At 36.9% G+C, this 16,842-nt stretch overlaps 1 protein-coding gene across 4 annotated transcripts in view; it reads left to right on the forward strand.

Annotated features, from left to right (window-relative positions):
- The window catches only part of LOC109094193 (dpy-19 like C-mannosyltransferase 3), a 38,536-nt gene that overhangs the window by 18,019 nt on the left and 3,675 nt on the right, over window positions 1-16,842 (forward strand). For all 4 annotated transcript variants that reach the window (XM_019107877.2, XM_042760625.1, XM_019107879.2 and 1 more), the window contains exons 13-17: window positions 321-443; window positions 882-993; window positions 2,069-2,125; window positions 2,464-2,546; window positions 13,442-13,574. In XM_019107877.2, coding sequence (XP_018963422.1) covers window positions 321-443; window positions 882-993; window positions 2,069-2,125; window positions 2,464-2,546; window positions 13,442-13,574 — 508 coding nt within the window. The remainder of the gene's footprint in view (window positions 1-320; window positions 444-881; window positions 994-2,068; window positions 2,126-2,463; window positions 2,547-13,441; window positions 13,575-16,842) is intronic.

Raw genomic sequence — 16,842 nt, forward strand, 5'->3', positions numbered from 1 at the left:
TTCAAAGCAGATTTGCTGTAGCTTTAAGGGCTGCTGTGACCCTCTTTTTTGTTCTCTTTTCTTATCAGAATAACAGGAGCCCATAAACACCCAGAGGCTTTGCACCACACACACACACACACACACACACACACACACACACACACACACACACACACACTAATCAGCTGTTAACCCTTCTGTACTTAGAAAATAAATAAAAAAATAAACCCACATGCTTGAACTCTGAATAATGCTGCTGACATTATGGTTTAGTGTGCGGTAGTGTTCTTTCCTTTTCATTTTTTCCCTCTTGTTTGATTCCTAATTCTTCATTCCAGCACTAATGGGTTAGGCCAAGCCTGCAGAGAGAGAGAAGACAGGACCTTCAGTATGCGTCCGGACGTTGCTTACAATCTCTTGCACACCGTCTTCTTCGGCCTGCTCTCCTTTTCCACTATGAGGTAAACAAGTTGTAAATTGGAAAGTTTTGTTGCTTTCATACCACGTATCTCTTTCCTTCTATGCAAATATTTTCCTTCTGTATTTTCCTCACTCTACCGTCTGTAATTTCATTCCCTGCTGCTGCCGCTATGGTGCATCTCAATTTCAACCTCTTCTTTGCTTCCACTTTCATTTCCTGTCTTCCACACCACTTCTGATTTGTGATCTTCTTCATCTTATTAGTCTGTATCCCAAGTTGACAGTTCATTCGAGATTTTAATGATGAATGAATTATGGTAGAACATTGCGATATTGCTTCGTAAAGTTTAGTTTGGTGTCAGAATAGTAATAGAGTTGGAAATGAATGCTGTTTCGAGTCTTTCATGTTTGCAGTGTGTTGTCTGAGATTTATGATAAAATAGAAAGCACCAATAGATTTCTATCTTTGCTGCTGGCAGGATGAAATATTTGTGGACTGGCCACATGTGTGCATTCGCCGCCTTTGGGGTGTGTGGTAAGGAGGTGTGGTCGTTGTATCTGAGGGTCCTTCACTGCAACACTAAAACCATGGTGAGCGACAGATCTTTCACAAACACACAGTGCAACTGAGAGATACTGGCACTTTTATTCACTAGCTTTTTAAAAGCTTTAAAAAGTTTGGGATATTTTTAGTAAAAAATGCAATGAAATATTACAATTAAAAATAACTTTTTCTATTTTTATATGTTGTAAAACGTAATTTATTTCAGTGATGGCAACCAAACCCTTTGATCGGCGGTGTGTTTACTTATATATATGTTTACAAGATCCAGGGAATCTTGCCTCATGTTAGCAGTACTGGGAACACATGAATAATTTACATTTCATATAAAAGTGTCTTACTAATTCACAGTCGAATTCCAAAGTCTTATTTTGCTGCATATTCACATTTTCGTTAAATAGTTTTCATACATCAAAACACATAAACAAAAGTTAGACCTAACACTGATTTTAATTTTAATGTAGTGCAGCAATTTTCAATATTTTCTAATACTATTTCTTGCATTGGCTGCAAAGCTCACAACTTTCTCACAGTATCTTACCCCACAGCATCTGACACACTTTGCCTCCCAGCAATTATTACATGGCTTTATACAGTATTCTATAGATTCACCAGATTATATGAAAATATGTAATTTATTTTATTTTATTCTTTACATTTTTGCTCATAATGTTAAAAATGCACTTTTTTTTTCTCACACGCCTCTATATGTTCATGTAACATGAATTAGTTTGGTAGGTTAAGGATATGTTAGATTTTACTGAGTTTACCTCACTCGCTCCAGTACTCAATACAGTTATAGCAAAAACATGAGTCTAATAATAGAACTCAGTTCATGTAGAGGCTCACAAAAGATGTTTATCACATATCGTTATATGCAAGTGTCATTTTGAAGCTATGATGCTCAATGTTATGAACTAATATTGAGTTTCAGTGAGACATGGTTTTCTTCTGCATAAATGTGCCCATGTGCACACAGCCACACATTTTATTTCCCCACTGGGTGGCAATGTAGAAACAGCTCTCAAGCCTAAACAATTACAACCTGTTTCTTCCCATTCATATGGTTATTTATCCATTTATGTTATTAATCTGTTTCCACAGATGAGACTGATCAGGTACTCTGTTCCTATTGTAATACTGGCGTTTCTTTATTACAAGGTAAGACATTTTCAACTATGCTGTCATGTATCTATTTGCATATATTGCTAAGCTGCCTGGGTAGCTGTATGCCATGAACGCAGGGATCCTAGTGCAAGCAAATGGAATCCGTATCACACTGTGTGTGTTATTTAGGAGAGTTTTGGATCCACAATGCTATTTTGTTTTCTCTGTTAACACAGCAGTGGGAATAAGGAATTAGAAATAGATTGTACAGATTTTTGTATGTTTGCACATCTGGGTGTTTATTGGGCTGATTTGTTGATCATTGTGAGTCATTCCCATTACAGCTGTCTCACACTCTCCCTCCATCTCAATCGCTGTGTTTCTGTTGACAGTTTTGGCCCAGACTGATGGAGGAAATTTCTGAGCTGAGAGAGTTTTATGACCCAGACACTGTGGAGCTAATGGAGTGGATCAGGTAAAACAGCTGTAATCTTCCTCTTACGTGCAACAAGCAAACACTCACAGACAATGATCAGACCAGAGGTCTGCAACCTTAGGCAACAGGCACGCAAGCCACGGATGGCACTACAAAGGGTATTCGCTGGCATCGATAAGAGTGAGAGATTAATATTATATGAATTTTTAATTTACTTGGTTGTTTATTTAGAAGTGTTGAAGTCCCTCTCATTTGCATGCCAAACTTCTTCCGCAGTAATCCATCTTTATCATTACACAATCTGTTTTTATTTAGCTATACGCTGTACGGACTGTGATGGAGTTTGGTCTGTTTATTTATTTATTTTTTCCTTCTCACAGAATAATTAGTATAATCAAGAAGATGTTTCCGCTAGCAGCGTTGTATAATAAGTGCTACAAACACATAATAACGAATCAGTCTGGCATACACGGTTTTTAAAGGAACAGTTCACCCAAAAAATGAAAAATAGCTGAAAATGTACTCACCCTCAGGCCATCCAAGATGTTGATGAGTTTGTTTATTTTTTGAGAACAGATGTGGAGAAATTTAGCATTACTTCACTCAACAATGGATCCTGTGCAGTGAATGGGTGCCGTCAGAATGAGAGTCCAAACAGCTGATAAAAACATGACAGTAATCAGCATGACTCCAGTCCATCAGTTATTATCGTGTGAAGCAAAGGCTGCGTTTGTAATAAATCCATCATTAAATCCATCATGTGAGAGGACAACAGGGAATGGACTTTTTCATTTTTAGGAAATTTTATTTGGAGGATCCACTGGTGAGCAAGTGATGTAATGCTAAATTCCTACAAATCTGTTCTGATGAAGAAACGATCTCATATACTTCTTGGATGGCCTGAGGGGTACTTATTTTGAACTATTTAACCTTTAACTTTTCTTTAACCTTTAACTTTTCTCACACAAAACATGATGCATAAAGAAACAATGTCTTCACCTTAAGTTAACATCACACTACACAACTTTACAAACATGACAACATCATGCACATAAATGGTAAAAACAAAAACATTGAGGCACTGATTTGCATAATTTATTCATGACGCCGTGCATGCTGGGAAACAAAATCTAGCATTCTGCACCATAGAAATAATAATATACTGCATTTCGTGGGGGCTGAAAAGTAAAACCGGCACTTAACGTCCATAATATTGACAACTTCTTGATCAAACTATTATAATATGTCTTTCATCTTGCTCCCTCTTTCACTCCATTACAAACTGTGAAGGATATAAATAAAAAGCTATAGTAAATACTCTATTAATTGGATAAGATTTGCAGCAATAAGACAGCAGGTATACACACACACACACCCAGAGAGAAAAACAAGTAGATAGAATAGAAAAAAATAGAAAGCTAGTGTTTTTTAGCGAAGATAAAAAAGAGAAGATAAATAGATGAAGTAGAATTCAAATAGAATAGAAAGTGCTAGAGTTAGAGGGTCAAATAAAGATGGAACAGGTGTGTTTTTAGTTGTTCCTTGAAGATGGCTAAGGACTCAGCTGCTCGGATTAAGATGGCCAGGTCATTCCACCAGGAGGGAACAGTTCATGAAAGTCCATGAAAGTGATTTTGTGCCTCTTTGAGATGGCACAATAATACGCCGTTCACTTACAGAACGCAAGCTTCTAGAGAGCACATGACTCTGAAGTAATGAATTTAGGTAAATGGGTGCAGAACCAGTTGTGGTTTTGTAGGCAAACATTAAAATTTATATGTGTGATTGTGTGAGAAAGAGTGAAATGTTTGGGCTGCAGTGACACAGGTGATCTCTTCCTGAAGAAAATGCGATTTGTGTCGGATTAGTGGGTGAGTTCCCTTGGCTGACGCTGCGGCATTAAGCCGCTTCCACACACTAATTAACCATCAGATTAGAGAGTTAAGCGGTGATCACTTCACACTTCTGTCTGTGCTTGGCCTGCCAAAGTCTGCACTGTTTTATATGTAGATTACCAAAGATGCTCTTCTGCCTAGAAAGGGAGGGTGAGCATGAAAAGCGTATCGAGGAGAGTGGCAGTATCAGCCTCCTCTATCCATGATTGGAACTTACTGCACAATAAACCACATACTGTGGCACAATGTGAAGAGGGAGGGCGAACAACTACAATTGTGAAAGTATCGCTGTCAAGCAATCTTTTGATTTATCTCGAGCTAAAAGCAACACACTAGACACTGTGTATGATTTTATAATGAGTGTGTGAAAATCAATTTTTCCGCTTTTGTGATTTTGCTGGTTTTATTAGACAGCTGTATAGTGTAGAGTGACAGGTGCTGTGCTTCAAAACCTAGTGAGCTGCCTTGCTGTTTGCTGCCCACATAGTCAGCATCCTCATGAGTGATTGATTTGGAATGCTCTACACAGGCAGCGACTCTGTGTGTTATTATAACCCTACTTACGTGAAGCACACGGAAGACTTGACTCCAAGGAGGTCTGTAATAGCTGAAGAAAGAGATCCATTAGCATTCTCATTCATCTCAGTGGCCGTAAGTATGCAATTTAAAATCTGCTATATTTGCTCTTGGCATAGTCCTAAGGATTATGAGTATTGTATGCAAAATGAAGCAGCATATACCATCAGTTAACAACCTCAGAGAAATTATTTTTCACTATGGAGAAAAATTTACTTTCTCCACCCTGGCTTTAGCATGTTGCAATATTCTGATATAAAATCTCATATCAAAATATGTAACACTCATTTAAATAATAATAATAATAATAATACATTTTATTTATAATGCACTTTTCTCACACCCAAAGCACTGCAGCAGAGTTAAAAAAAAAAAAAAAACAAGTAAAATGCAAATAATACAATATAAGACAACAATATAAAACAAATCAATAGCCTAATCAGCAGCTGACACATAATCATGTTAAGCAATATTAAAAAGGTGGGTTTTCAACAGTTTCTAGAGAGCTGTTATATATAATAATGCTATTATTATTTGAAGCTAAATTAATTATAAGTGCTTCTATAATCATGTCTCTTGCTTTGTGTGCCATCTTGGATGGATTTTTTTTCCATTTACAGTCACCATGAGATGGAAATTGCGATCGTATTTTCTTCTCTGTTGAGATATATACAAGTGAAATGGCTTCTTGAATGAAAAAAAAAAAAGTAGGGTGGGACTTAATTTTTCCATCTGGAATTGATTGGATCGTTGTCTTTTGCTAATTGCTGTGATCTCACGTGACTGACAGATTGCTGGAGGGGAGGCTTTATTGCTCAGGAATGTAATTAGGATTTGACTCATATCTGAAATCAAATAATCAACTCTGAACACAGAAACATCGTTCCTCTACCATCTATGAACTATACCTACTATACAGCCCAAAGTATACCAGTTTTTATGTAAACCGTAGCGTACTTGTACAGCTGAACACATAGCCTTTCAAAATATACTCATTTGATGGCATGCATAAATCAAAATCCCTTTCAAGGAAAGTCAGTTCACTCATGGCCATATTTACAATATCTCCTGGCAGCTGTTTTGGACATACATCAAGACAGACTTGCATCTGCTTGAATGGGGAAATACTGAAATCCCGAAAACTCATATTTAAATAACATTTAAACCATAACAAAATCTGACATGAACTGTCCTATAAATGTTTGTTTCTTATTCACAAATGCTATTAAAAAGCATACATTCCAGATTGGTCCAGCCAATGCACACGTGTCTGTGAGAACAGGATCTTCAATGACTTTACCATTTAGCGATAGGCACTTTTATGTGGAAGACGGGATATATTCAGTGTTGCATGCAATATTGCATGTTGCTCTTTTTCCCATTTGTTGTAATGTAAGTTAACATTGATAAACTGAGAGTTTTATTCAGTGTCTGGCTATTTCTTTGAATTTATAATCAATAAAAATGTGTTTGTGTGGTATCCACCTTATTTAAGGGCTTCTATTGTTGTGGTCATCTCCAGTAGTATGTTGTTGTTATTCCGTATCTTCCATATCTTCCAAATTAGCATCCATGGTCAGAGCTGGTGTCTTGTGGACCGACTAATTAGTGAAAAATGCAAGGTCCATGTGTGAGCTAAACTTACAATACACATACCCAACCATACAAGTAAAACCCCAAGTAAACTTTGCTGACTGAAGTCTTTGGTTATGTCATGTCTTGCTGTTTTTCAGATGCTTTGTCACATTAAATGCTTTGACTTGACAAAATGGGTCCCATGAGAAAGGGGGTTGGAAACCTCTGGGCTAGTTCATAGCACAAACCACCCAGTGAATGCCATCATAATCTCTGACTAAGATTTTAGAACCTACAATCTCTGCAGATTAGCTGAGAAGGCCTTTGGGGAGGGTGTCATGTGTATGTGTCTTCTCTTCATGACTGAATAGTGGCCTTTCGGTAGAACCACATCTGTCCCGTAGATGGAAGCGCGTCCTTTGTCACAGTTCTGAGACTCTGTCATCACAGTCAGCCTTACCATTGTGAACATCTCCCTGCCATGTAATTAATTTTCCCTCTTTTGTTTTGTAGTTTTCTACTGTGCACACTTTTATTATAGCTCCCATAAAGGAGTTATTTCTGAATGTTGCCTTGTTTTGAAAAAATGAAGATAAATTAGCTTTTTGTTTTCTCTGAAGGAAAAACTTTCTCAGTCCCTCCGAGCACAAGTAATTTGTGTTCCCCATCTGAACAAAGATGCATTTTCCTCATGCTGTTTTCTGTTTTTATTTCCTTCTTTCCTTAATGTTTTCGACATCTTCACTCTCACTTCCACTCTAATCGTCTCTCTAGCCACTGTCCTCCTCTTTCCAGTTTACTTTGATCAAATGAGTGGCTTTTGCTGCTGCTGTTGCTGTAGACTCTTTCGATGGAGATGTTGTTGAAGATGTCTCGGTGGAGATATTTCACAAACGCAGCGCTGATAGCCGTGTTCACAGATGCTAGCCTTGTTTGAACTCTAGCAGAATTTCACTAATTCACAAACACCCCAACATACACACACTGTACACAAATGAAAGGTTAGCTGACACCATTTCACACTTGTCATTTTTCTTGTTTTACCACTGAGTACTGTACATTTCGTCTTTCGCTTTTGCCAGTTGTTGTGGAATCTAACAAGAAGTCTCAGACACTTGAATTATTGTTCATTTAAAAACATTACAAATAGGTTTACTGGTCCCAAATTATTTCAAGTGACTTCTGAAACCTACAGAGTGAAATTTCATTTTACTTGACTTAATTCCTTTTGCGTATAGACCAATCATTGACATTTTAAGTTGTGCTCTCGCCCGATCAATCAGTCTATCATCACTCTGTGAATCCTCCTCAGTCAGACGCTCTCTCTCTCTCTCTCTCTCTCTCTCTCTCTCTGCTTTCAATTATTTTTAGCTGTACAAAATAGCTCTGTATGCTGCTGGATATTGCAAACTGGTATTTCTTATCATATTATTTTAATGTATTGTCGTAATTTTGAACACACTGGTTTGAAGCGCAAATAGTTTTACTGTTCACTGCTACTGTTTTGTTATTCTTCTGGTTATTTACCAATAACGAATGGCTAATGAATCAGAAGTCTCACACATTCACAGAAAATAGCTTGGAAAATAAGGGGGATATGAACATGTTTGTTTGTGTCTACGCACAGTAATTGTGAAAATATGTACTCTTCCCACAGTTTACCTTGGACAGAATTGCCTTTTAAGATGTTGAAAATATATTTCTGTTTATATAAAACCAACATGAAGGCTACATTTTAGGCGACAAGGCAAAGGCTACATTGGTAAAAAGCATTTTGGGCTGGATTTTTGAAATATTTTTCACACTCTTATTTGTCATTGACCCTTTAATCTGCTTTTCTATCTATCGCCTGTCTCTCTCTTCACTCTTGAAGTGTTGACAGATTTTTTTTTTTTTTCATGTCATTCAGCACCTAATTGATTTTTTTCATGCCATCAGACTATCAGGCCATTTGACAAATGGTCACTGTGCAGAACGTATCATTCAGAGCACTCATCAGTCTGACCCAGGTCAACAGATACCAGACATTTTTAATGAGCGATAATTTAGACAGTTATGTCTGGGTATATCATTGTTGTGTCCTTGAGAGGTTGTAGTACTGGTACACAGGCTGTAATTTAAGCCAATGGCATTGAGATCTCTCAAGGCACATGACTGACATGTCCAACCATGCTATCAATATCAGCCTTTTGAAAGATTGAGTGCTTAACAAACAACCACGGCCCATCACGGAGTGATTTATCTGTATTTATAAAAGTGGATCAACATCAATCTAATGTGAGGTCATTCATTTTGCGCTCTAAATTCAAAAAGCATTTCTGTCTAAGGAGATGTAATGCATAGGCATGCATCGATGAAGATATGGCTGCTCAGGCCACCCTCTGTGTCCCTCTCTTTGTAATATTAATGATGTTAATTAATTTTTATAATGTCAGCAGGGTGCAGGCAAACACAAGCTGACATACATATGAGGATATAAATCTGAAAGTAAATGTAAATCTGGTAGAGGCCAGTGCAGTCCCTTGTCAATATGGAGTAATTACATAGAGACCCACAAAAGCAGAAAATGATGCACAGTGGGAGAGGTCAAAGGTCAGTCTATTCAGAAATTCCTTGGTTAATAGACATTATGCCGGTATACTGTGGATTTAAGACCCGGTGAGCTGGAGGTAACTCAGAAACACCCCCCCCCGCTATGTCATTGCAAAACAAAAATCTGAAATATCCTTGAACTAATGCTCATTTAACAATTTAATTCAGTGATTTAGTAGAGTAGGCAGAATCTGGGCTATCAAGATTATATGTAAAACCATTCTTAAATCCTACATGGATAGTATATTCACTAGAAAGAACATGAAAGCAATGCAAACTTCATTGTTTCTGTAATAAAAAACACAGTCAGACTTTGTGAAGTCACATTTGAAACCATAAAATGCATGCTGTCGTGCATGTTGAATAGCATGAAACCATTTGTCTTTGTATCGTCATCCACAGCAAGCAGAGGCTGTTTTGGAAGCATTACAAGTAATGAATTGTGCTTTTGAAATCAATAATAATTCTGCTGTACAGTCGCTGTCGTTAATGAAGGATAAAACAAAATTTCTTTACTCTATTATTGAAGCCTTTTGCTCTGTGAACACGGAAGTGTGAAAAAGGTCTATTAGAGAGAGGAAGGCCAAGGAGATCATTTGTCTCTGATGACATCTGTGCTACTGTAGTTGACCGTGTGCTTCTCCGTGGACGATATTTGATAGAAGTTCATCTGAGTGGAAAATCCTTCATCCGGTAATAGAGGTTGCTTGTGAGAACATTGCTTTCATGAGAAGGTTTACTCAAACTTTCGTGAGAACAAACTTTTTTTTTTTTTTTTTTTTTTTCATGCAGTGTTTGTGCTTTTGAATTATGCATTTTACAGTAATCTGATTCAATGCATTTTAACATTTGGAAATGTTCATTCACATCAACATTACTATTAAGTAAAAAAAATAAAAATACATTTACTGTTACATGAATATGCATTTTTATGGTTGGTGAACATAAAGCTTTATTTGAGGAAGCATGTCTTTTCTACTGGAGGAACATAAAAGTGTACTTTTTTGCTATTTCAAGATATTCATTCGGCACCAACAGCCGATTGCTGGAACAGTGGGTTATCAATACTGCCTGCGTGCAGTCCGATTTTTGTGTCCAGGCGCCGGGTGAATGTTGAGACGGTCCACTAGGTGATACTGCACATGTGTCGAACTGGTCCCTCCACGCTCAACCGCAGTAGGGAATACTTTGAAAACTGAAAGCCTTATACACATTTAAAACATTGACCAAAAATATATAAAATATATAAATAAATTATGTATGCAGTACACTACAGTGAATGTCTTAATGTTGTTATAAAGCAATTCATGTGCTGTATTAATGGAGAACAGACGTATGTTTGCCATCAAGGCTGAGAAGGAAAAAAAGTGGGAGAGTAAACACACAATATATGAGGATTGTCCAGAAAGTATCCAGCCATATAATATGAAAAATATGAGATGAGAGATGCAATACAAAGAAAACTGCTGCAGCTATGGGCAACTGGTGATTGGCAGCCTCATCCCGACAATGCATGTCCATGCATCACGTCTCGTGCCGAGTTTTTTGACAAAACATCAAATCACCCAGGACTCAGCACCCTACAGCCCAGATTTGGTGCCCTGCGACTTCGGACTTTTCCCAAAACTAAAATCACCTTTGAAGGGGACTGTGGCGTCATCGTACTATGTACAGTGTTTCTTGTATCTTATTCAATAAATATCTCTATTTTTCATATTACATGGCTGGATACTTTCCGGACACCCCTCGTACATATATATCCAATTACAGTGCTATGGCCTTTGTGTAGATCAGCAGTCAGGAACCTATGGCTAAATTAGACAGTTCATTTTTCTGCAGAAAAACAGTAGCCGATTATAGCTCCTTTGTTGTACAGCCTACCAAAGTTAATGAAAGGTTTAGAATGATATATTTATAGTTGTACTGATCACAGTGCATGTTCAGTGCCGTTCGAGTGTGTCACGACAGCAATCAACATTTCCATGGTAACCCAGAGCTCCTGCACTCAGATTCAAGCAACTATGTAGCTTGTTTGTGATGATGACAAAAAGAAAGATTTTTAAAACAGCAGTGAAAATGTAAAAGTATATAAAAAGTGACTGGACTGAAACATATCCTTTTTTATGAAACTGGTGCACTGTTGTTGTCTAGAGACATGTCGAAACATTTTGCATATCAACTTTCACTTTTGCTGCAGAGCACAATTATGTCTTATGTAACGTATTTATGTCAATATGATAATCTGCACAGCTTTCACTAGGCAGGCTGTTTGTATGAAGCAAAACCTCTCTAGGTTTAGACAACACAACAATACACTGAAACAAAACAAGATCTGAAAATATCTTTATAGACATTTATGCTGGAAGAAACGACAAAGATACTGATGAAAACTAGAATGTTTTCAATGAGTTGAATTGGATTTTATGTTGGTATCTATCTATCTGTTGGTCTGTCTATCTAGCAGTACAGTGTGTACTGTACTCTGAGGGCTGCCCTCTCTTCAAAGTTTATTCCACAGAAGTCTGATAATGTCCACATACCCCGCTAGCATCAGAAGGCCTGCTCCTGAACCCTGTTATTGGAAGAACCTATGTCTCTCACAATCTTTTTCATAGGTCCTTGTATATAAGAACACACGATAAGTTTGTCTTTGAGGAGAAGGTCATGCCAAATTCTTGGAGGCCACTGTAATTGGAGCCATTTTTCTTTCTTTGTTCGCTGCTTCATTGCTTTAGTAAACTTTAGATTGAAAATAGCTGTTAGTCACTCTATGTGATTGTGTTTGTGAGTCTGTCCCCATTGCTAACATCTTTTCATGTGTGGTTTTGGATTTTGTCTTTGCATGTGTCTGTGTGTGTGGCACATAGTTACTTGACTTAAGTTATTGAACTCAGAACAAGGTTGTCCTGTGAGTGTCCATGTTCACGGTTGACCCATACTGACCACTCTTGTTCCTCTGTAATGAAACAATTCTTCCATGCATCCAATATTTAATTCAACTCATTCCAGATTAGACCGAGATGAAACCATCATATCCTCTGTTACCCTTACAAGGACAGACACCATCTTGAGCTGAAACCGACCTTGAAGCAAGAAGTCTGTGACAGTATTTTGTTTTATTGCCTAAACAAATTGAACAGACAATGGGTGGGAGTTTTGAATGCCTGAGGCTGCTTCTTTTAATCAGTGGTTGTTTTGCTTCGGGAACCAGATTACATTGGGTCAGACATAAAGTGACGACCCAACACGGTTCCAAAATTACTTTTTTCGGGGGGGGGGGGGGGGGGCTTACAAGTTAACATTGAACGACTATGAACTGTATTTTGATTTACTATTAATTAGTTTTTTTTTTTTTCTTGTTAACTCTTCATAATTCAAACCTTAACTCTGTAGTAAGTACATGTAGTTAATTAATATTACACTGTAACAAGACACCATAAAATGCAGTGTATCCTTTTTTTCTTTCTTTCTTATGATGTAAAGTGTACAGATACATTAAAACAGGCATGATAATTGTTTGGTTTCTATATGTCTCTTTATTTCAGTCGTGCCAAGTATTCATTCCATTTAAGACATTGTGGGGAGGACAATTGTTTATTCTAGTTGCAAATGTATTTTAGCACTTTGGATCATGTTTTCTTTCAACTTGTGCAGTTTTGTTGATGGTTTTTGAGGATGAGGGGATGTCACGCAAGCTGCTCATGGTAGAATCTGGCAAATTTGGCTGCTTTTTCCAATATAAAATTTGCCCCAAAATACAACAAAATCAACAACAAAAGATATGGAGCGTGTTTTCTCCTCCCAGAGGCTTCTGTGTGGTGTAAATACTAATAGTAAGGAATAGAATGCTGTGTAAAATGTTGAAGCTGATTTTGAAAGGTTATGTTTTCATAACAGATGGTCTCTGAAACAACTGTCAGGCTTTTCAAATAGCATATTCAAATAACATATAGCTTCAGCACTTCCCTCCATGCCATGCACATATATAAAATGAGAGGAGACAGATCAGATCCAGACAGACAGAGACCCTTAAACCTGCAGTACACTACAAACCTTCTGCTTTTCAGACATGGGCGATGGGAGTGTACAAATGACTGCATCACTCCTCACTGAACCATTGCACATTTCCATCTTCACCTGAAATAAATGTCTGCAGGTTAAGCTTTTCTCATAAATGCAGCCACTGCACACCCAGCCCCCTTGTGCAATCACCTGCCCTGAAATATCAGTGAAACTTGAGAAGTGTATGTAACAGAGCCCTCATGTTTATGTATTTATTTATTTTTTCCTTGACAGATTGAAGACGCCCAAACGGGCAGTGTTTGCAGGCAGCATGCAGCTGTTGGCGGGAATTAAGCTATGTACGGGGAGAGTATTGACAAACCATCCACATTACGAGGACCAGGCACTGAGAGAGAGGACCAGACAGGTAAGAGTCTCAGGTTTTGCTTGAATCACAATTTAATCCAAGTTCTACTATATCTAGGAGCTCCAGATCCCCTGGGACAACAATTTCATTTTTGGGACATTTCGCCTTTTTGGGAAATGTTTTTGTTTATTTAGTGTCAATGCTGAAATGTAGTGCTGGGCAACAATTAAAAATTTTTAATCGCATGATTTTTTTCTGCATTGATATTCGCAAAATTCAATAATGAATTCAAAAGTAGTAAAAGTTAGCAATGGACTTTCAAAATAATAATAACAATAAAAACTGCATTAACGTGCGATAAAATAATTGTCGGCATTAATTAATTAATGCATTAACGTGACAATAACATGTTAACTTGCACAGCCATAATAAAATGCTTCAAACCCTAATCTGGAGAAGTTTTTTTAAGATGAATGCAGCAATCAATTGTGGAACAGACACAAAAGCTATTTTTTATTATAAGATTATTTACATAAAATATGCACAATAATGTTTTGTTGCAGAGCTGAACATATGGTCAGTCAGACCCAGGTCTGCATTATAAAATGAAAAACTTCTCAGAAGAATTTGAACAAACAATCAAATCTTTTCTTATGCAATCATGTCTCATTATGTACATTGAAATGAAGCAGAAATAAATCAGTCAGACACTAATACTAACACTAAAAACTCTTTAGATACTGTTAGAAGGAGTAAATGCATTGGAGTCTTAAAGTGTGTACCTTCACAAATCAGCTGATAATCTTAATGATGAGCTTAAAAATGGGCCGTATCAAGAAGACCATGATTAAATTATTCATAAATCCTCTTTAAGGTTTTCTTAATGACATATGCAGTGTTATATACTTGGCCTCATCAGCAGAAGTGGGACTTTTGGCATAATTAGTTTAATTAGGTTTCTAATTGAGGTGGTTGGAAGTTGACACATCAGTGGACATCTTTATAAAGTGAAATAAACTCCACAGCACTGCTGTGATATGTGGCGTGGCTTCTGTTGATCAGATGAGGGTGTGTGTTCATTCTCTTTTTTGTTTGTGAGTGTAGAGGAAGAGAAAATATGGATCCGAACAGTTGGTGGAAGACCAGACTCCTTTTCTACTGTTCCTGCTTCATTCAGAGAATTGATGAGAATTGATGTAACCAGAAAGACCCAAATTAGCCATCAAATCAGTACATTAAAGCAGAGGTTCTCCAACTGGAGATGTGCAGAGAGGCTGCAAGGGTGTGTGAGGACTTTAAAATAAGGAGGCAGGAGGAAGTCCCTTCTGGGTTTGGGTTTTGTCACAGCAAAATATAAATTCATACCGGTTCAGTTGGATGTTCACACTGTTTCCCAGTTAAATGCATACTGAACATTTACCTTACACTTTAAACTATAAGAAGTACCCAATACTATAATAATTTTGTACATTTGTATTAAATATATATATATATATATATCTCATGTCAAATCAAACTTTTTCCACATTGCTTCAAAAATAACTAGGGGTTCATCAATTTAAACAAATAATAGAATTGATTTTGAACAGTATCTTGCAAACCTTTAAAGACAAACCTACTATGAGCTACAGTACAAGGTTGTTAATTATCAGTATGTGCTTTTGTTGAAGCATCAGTCGGCCTTTTCAACTCATTTTTTATGCTGTATTCAACAGTGAAATTCCTGGTGATAAACTACATTACCTAGAGTGACCAAACATGCCATTTTCCCAGGACGTGTCCTGGCCAGGATTTCTATATTGCCTAAAATATCCACGTTTTGGCTTTGTTTGCGCTGTGCAGACCAATTGTTGTATGACAAAGTACCGTGATGTCATACACCGGTCGGTATGCTCAGTGCTGCTTCAAGTCCAACACTAATATATATACGTATGTGCATCGCTTTGACCGTTCTCTGTAGATCACACCTTCTCACGCACCATGATTGGTCGATTATGTACAATGTCTGCATGTTACTGGTCAAACGATCATTACCTTCATTAAGTATGAAAACAGGAAACCAAAGCCAAAACCTGGATATTTTAGGCAATATAGATATCCTGGCCAGGACGTGTCCCGGGAAAATGGCACGTTTGGTCACCCTAACATTACCCATAATTCTGCAGAGAAACATAAACCAGTCATAGAATCACTTTAGCACCCGCACTGTGAATGCTTTCAAACTACTTGAATATATTATAATAAATCTCTCTCTCTCTCTATAGCATCTTTAAATAAGTAGTTTTATATTTCTTCATTTAATTAGACCGTATCATTAGCAGTGCTTCATGGGATTGTAGTTCTGTACCTTTGTATTTTACATCCATGCAAAATAATATTTGTATATAAAAGTATTTATTTTTATTTATTTTTTGTCATGGAAAATCATCCATAAATACCTATTCATCATATCAGCAAATACATTATGACTCCTTCATTCATTTTTCCAGTATTATTCTATGTCTTATTAGGTTGGTGATTCTTCTAAGAGTGATGTTGTTTGGTTGGTTGCCATGGATTTCATCAGCGCATTCTGTTCTCTTCTCTGTATAGTATGCAACTGTTACTTGTGAGGAAATGAGTTTGTTTTGATAGTCTGTCAACAACTATCAATAAAACGGGCACAGAACCCCTACCACTGAGTTTACAGCAGCCTTTCTGCCACATTGAACCACATATCCATGTGATATACGGAAATGTCAAACCTAATCTTACCAGTCTTCAATTATGCTGCCATATTGCTCCATTAATTGAAATACTGTAAATATATTTTCATGGTTTGTGATACTGTCTATGCACTACTTAAATCACTTCTTTATATGCAGAATTATTTAAAACATGTTTTAATAACTAAGCTCTAAGTTTAAAAAGCAATTAGTGATATTTCTGCTGGTGGGCCCTTCCAACAGTGACTTAATTAGCACGTGCCAAACCAGTGGCATACGTCCTACAAACCAGTGGTAATTTTGACAGCAAATTTTTATTTATTTTTAGTCATTGTCTTTAGATAAAAATGCCACTTAGTCATATTTTAGTCATCTGAATTGTTTTAGTTTTAGTCTAGTTTTAGTCAGCTAAATATCATAAGATCTAACGGTTTTATTTATATTAATGAATTTAATTAATGTATTTAATTAATGCATTAAGCATTTCTCTAAAATTTCCAGACTCATTATTGGCTTCTTGAGAAAAGATCTATTAATTAATTATTGTCTTCATGTATCTTAAAATTAAAATTCTTCTAAAGCAACCAGAACACGGTCTTCGCTTCAGTAAAATTAAGGACACA

This window comes from Cyprinus carpio, chromosome A7, assembly GCF_018340385.1.
Source record: "Cyprinus carpio isolate SPL01 chromosome A7, ASM1834038v1, whole genome shotgun sequence".
Taxonomy (NCBI): domain Eukaryota; kingdom Metazoa; phylum Chordata; class Actinopteri; order Cypriniformes; family Cyprinidae; genus Cyprinus; species Cyprinus carpio.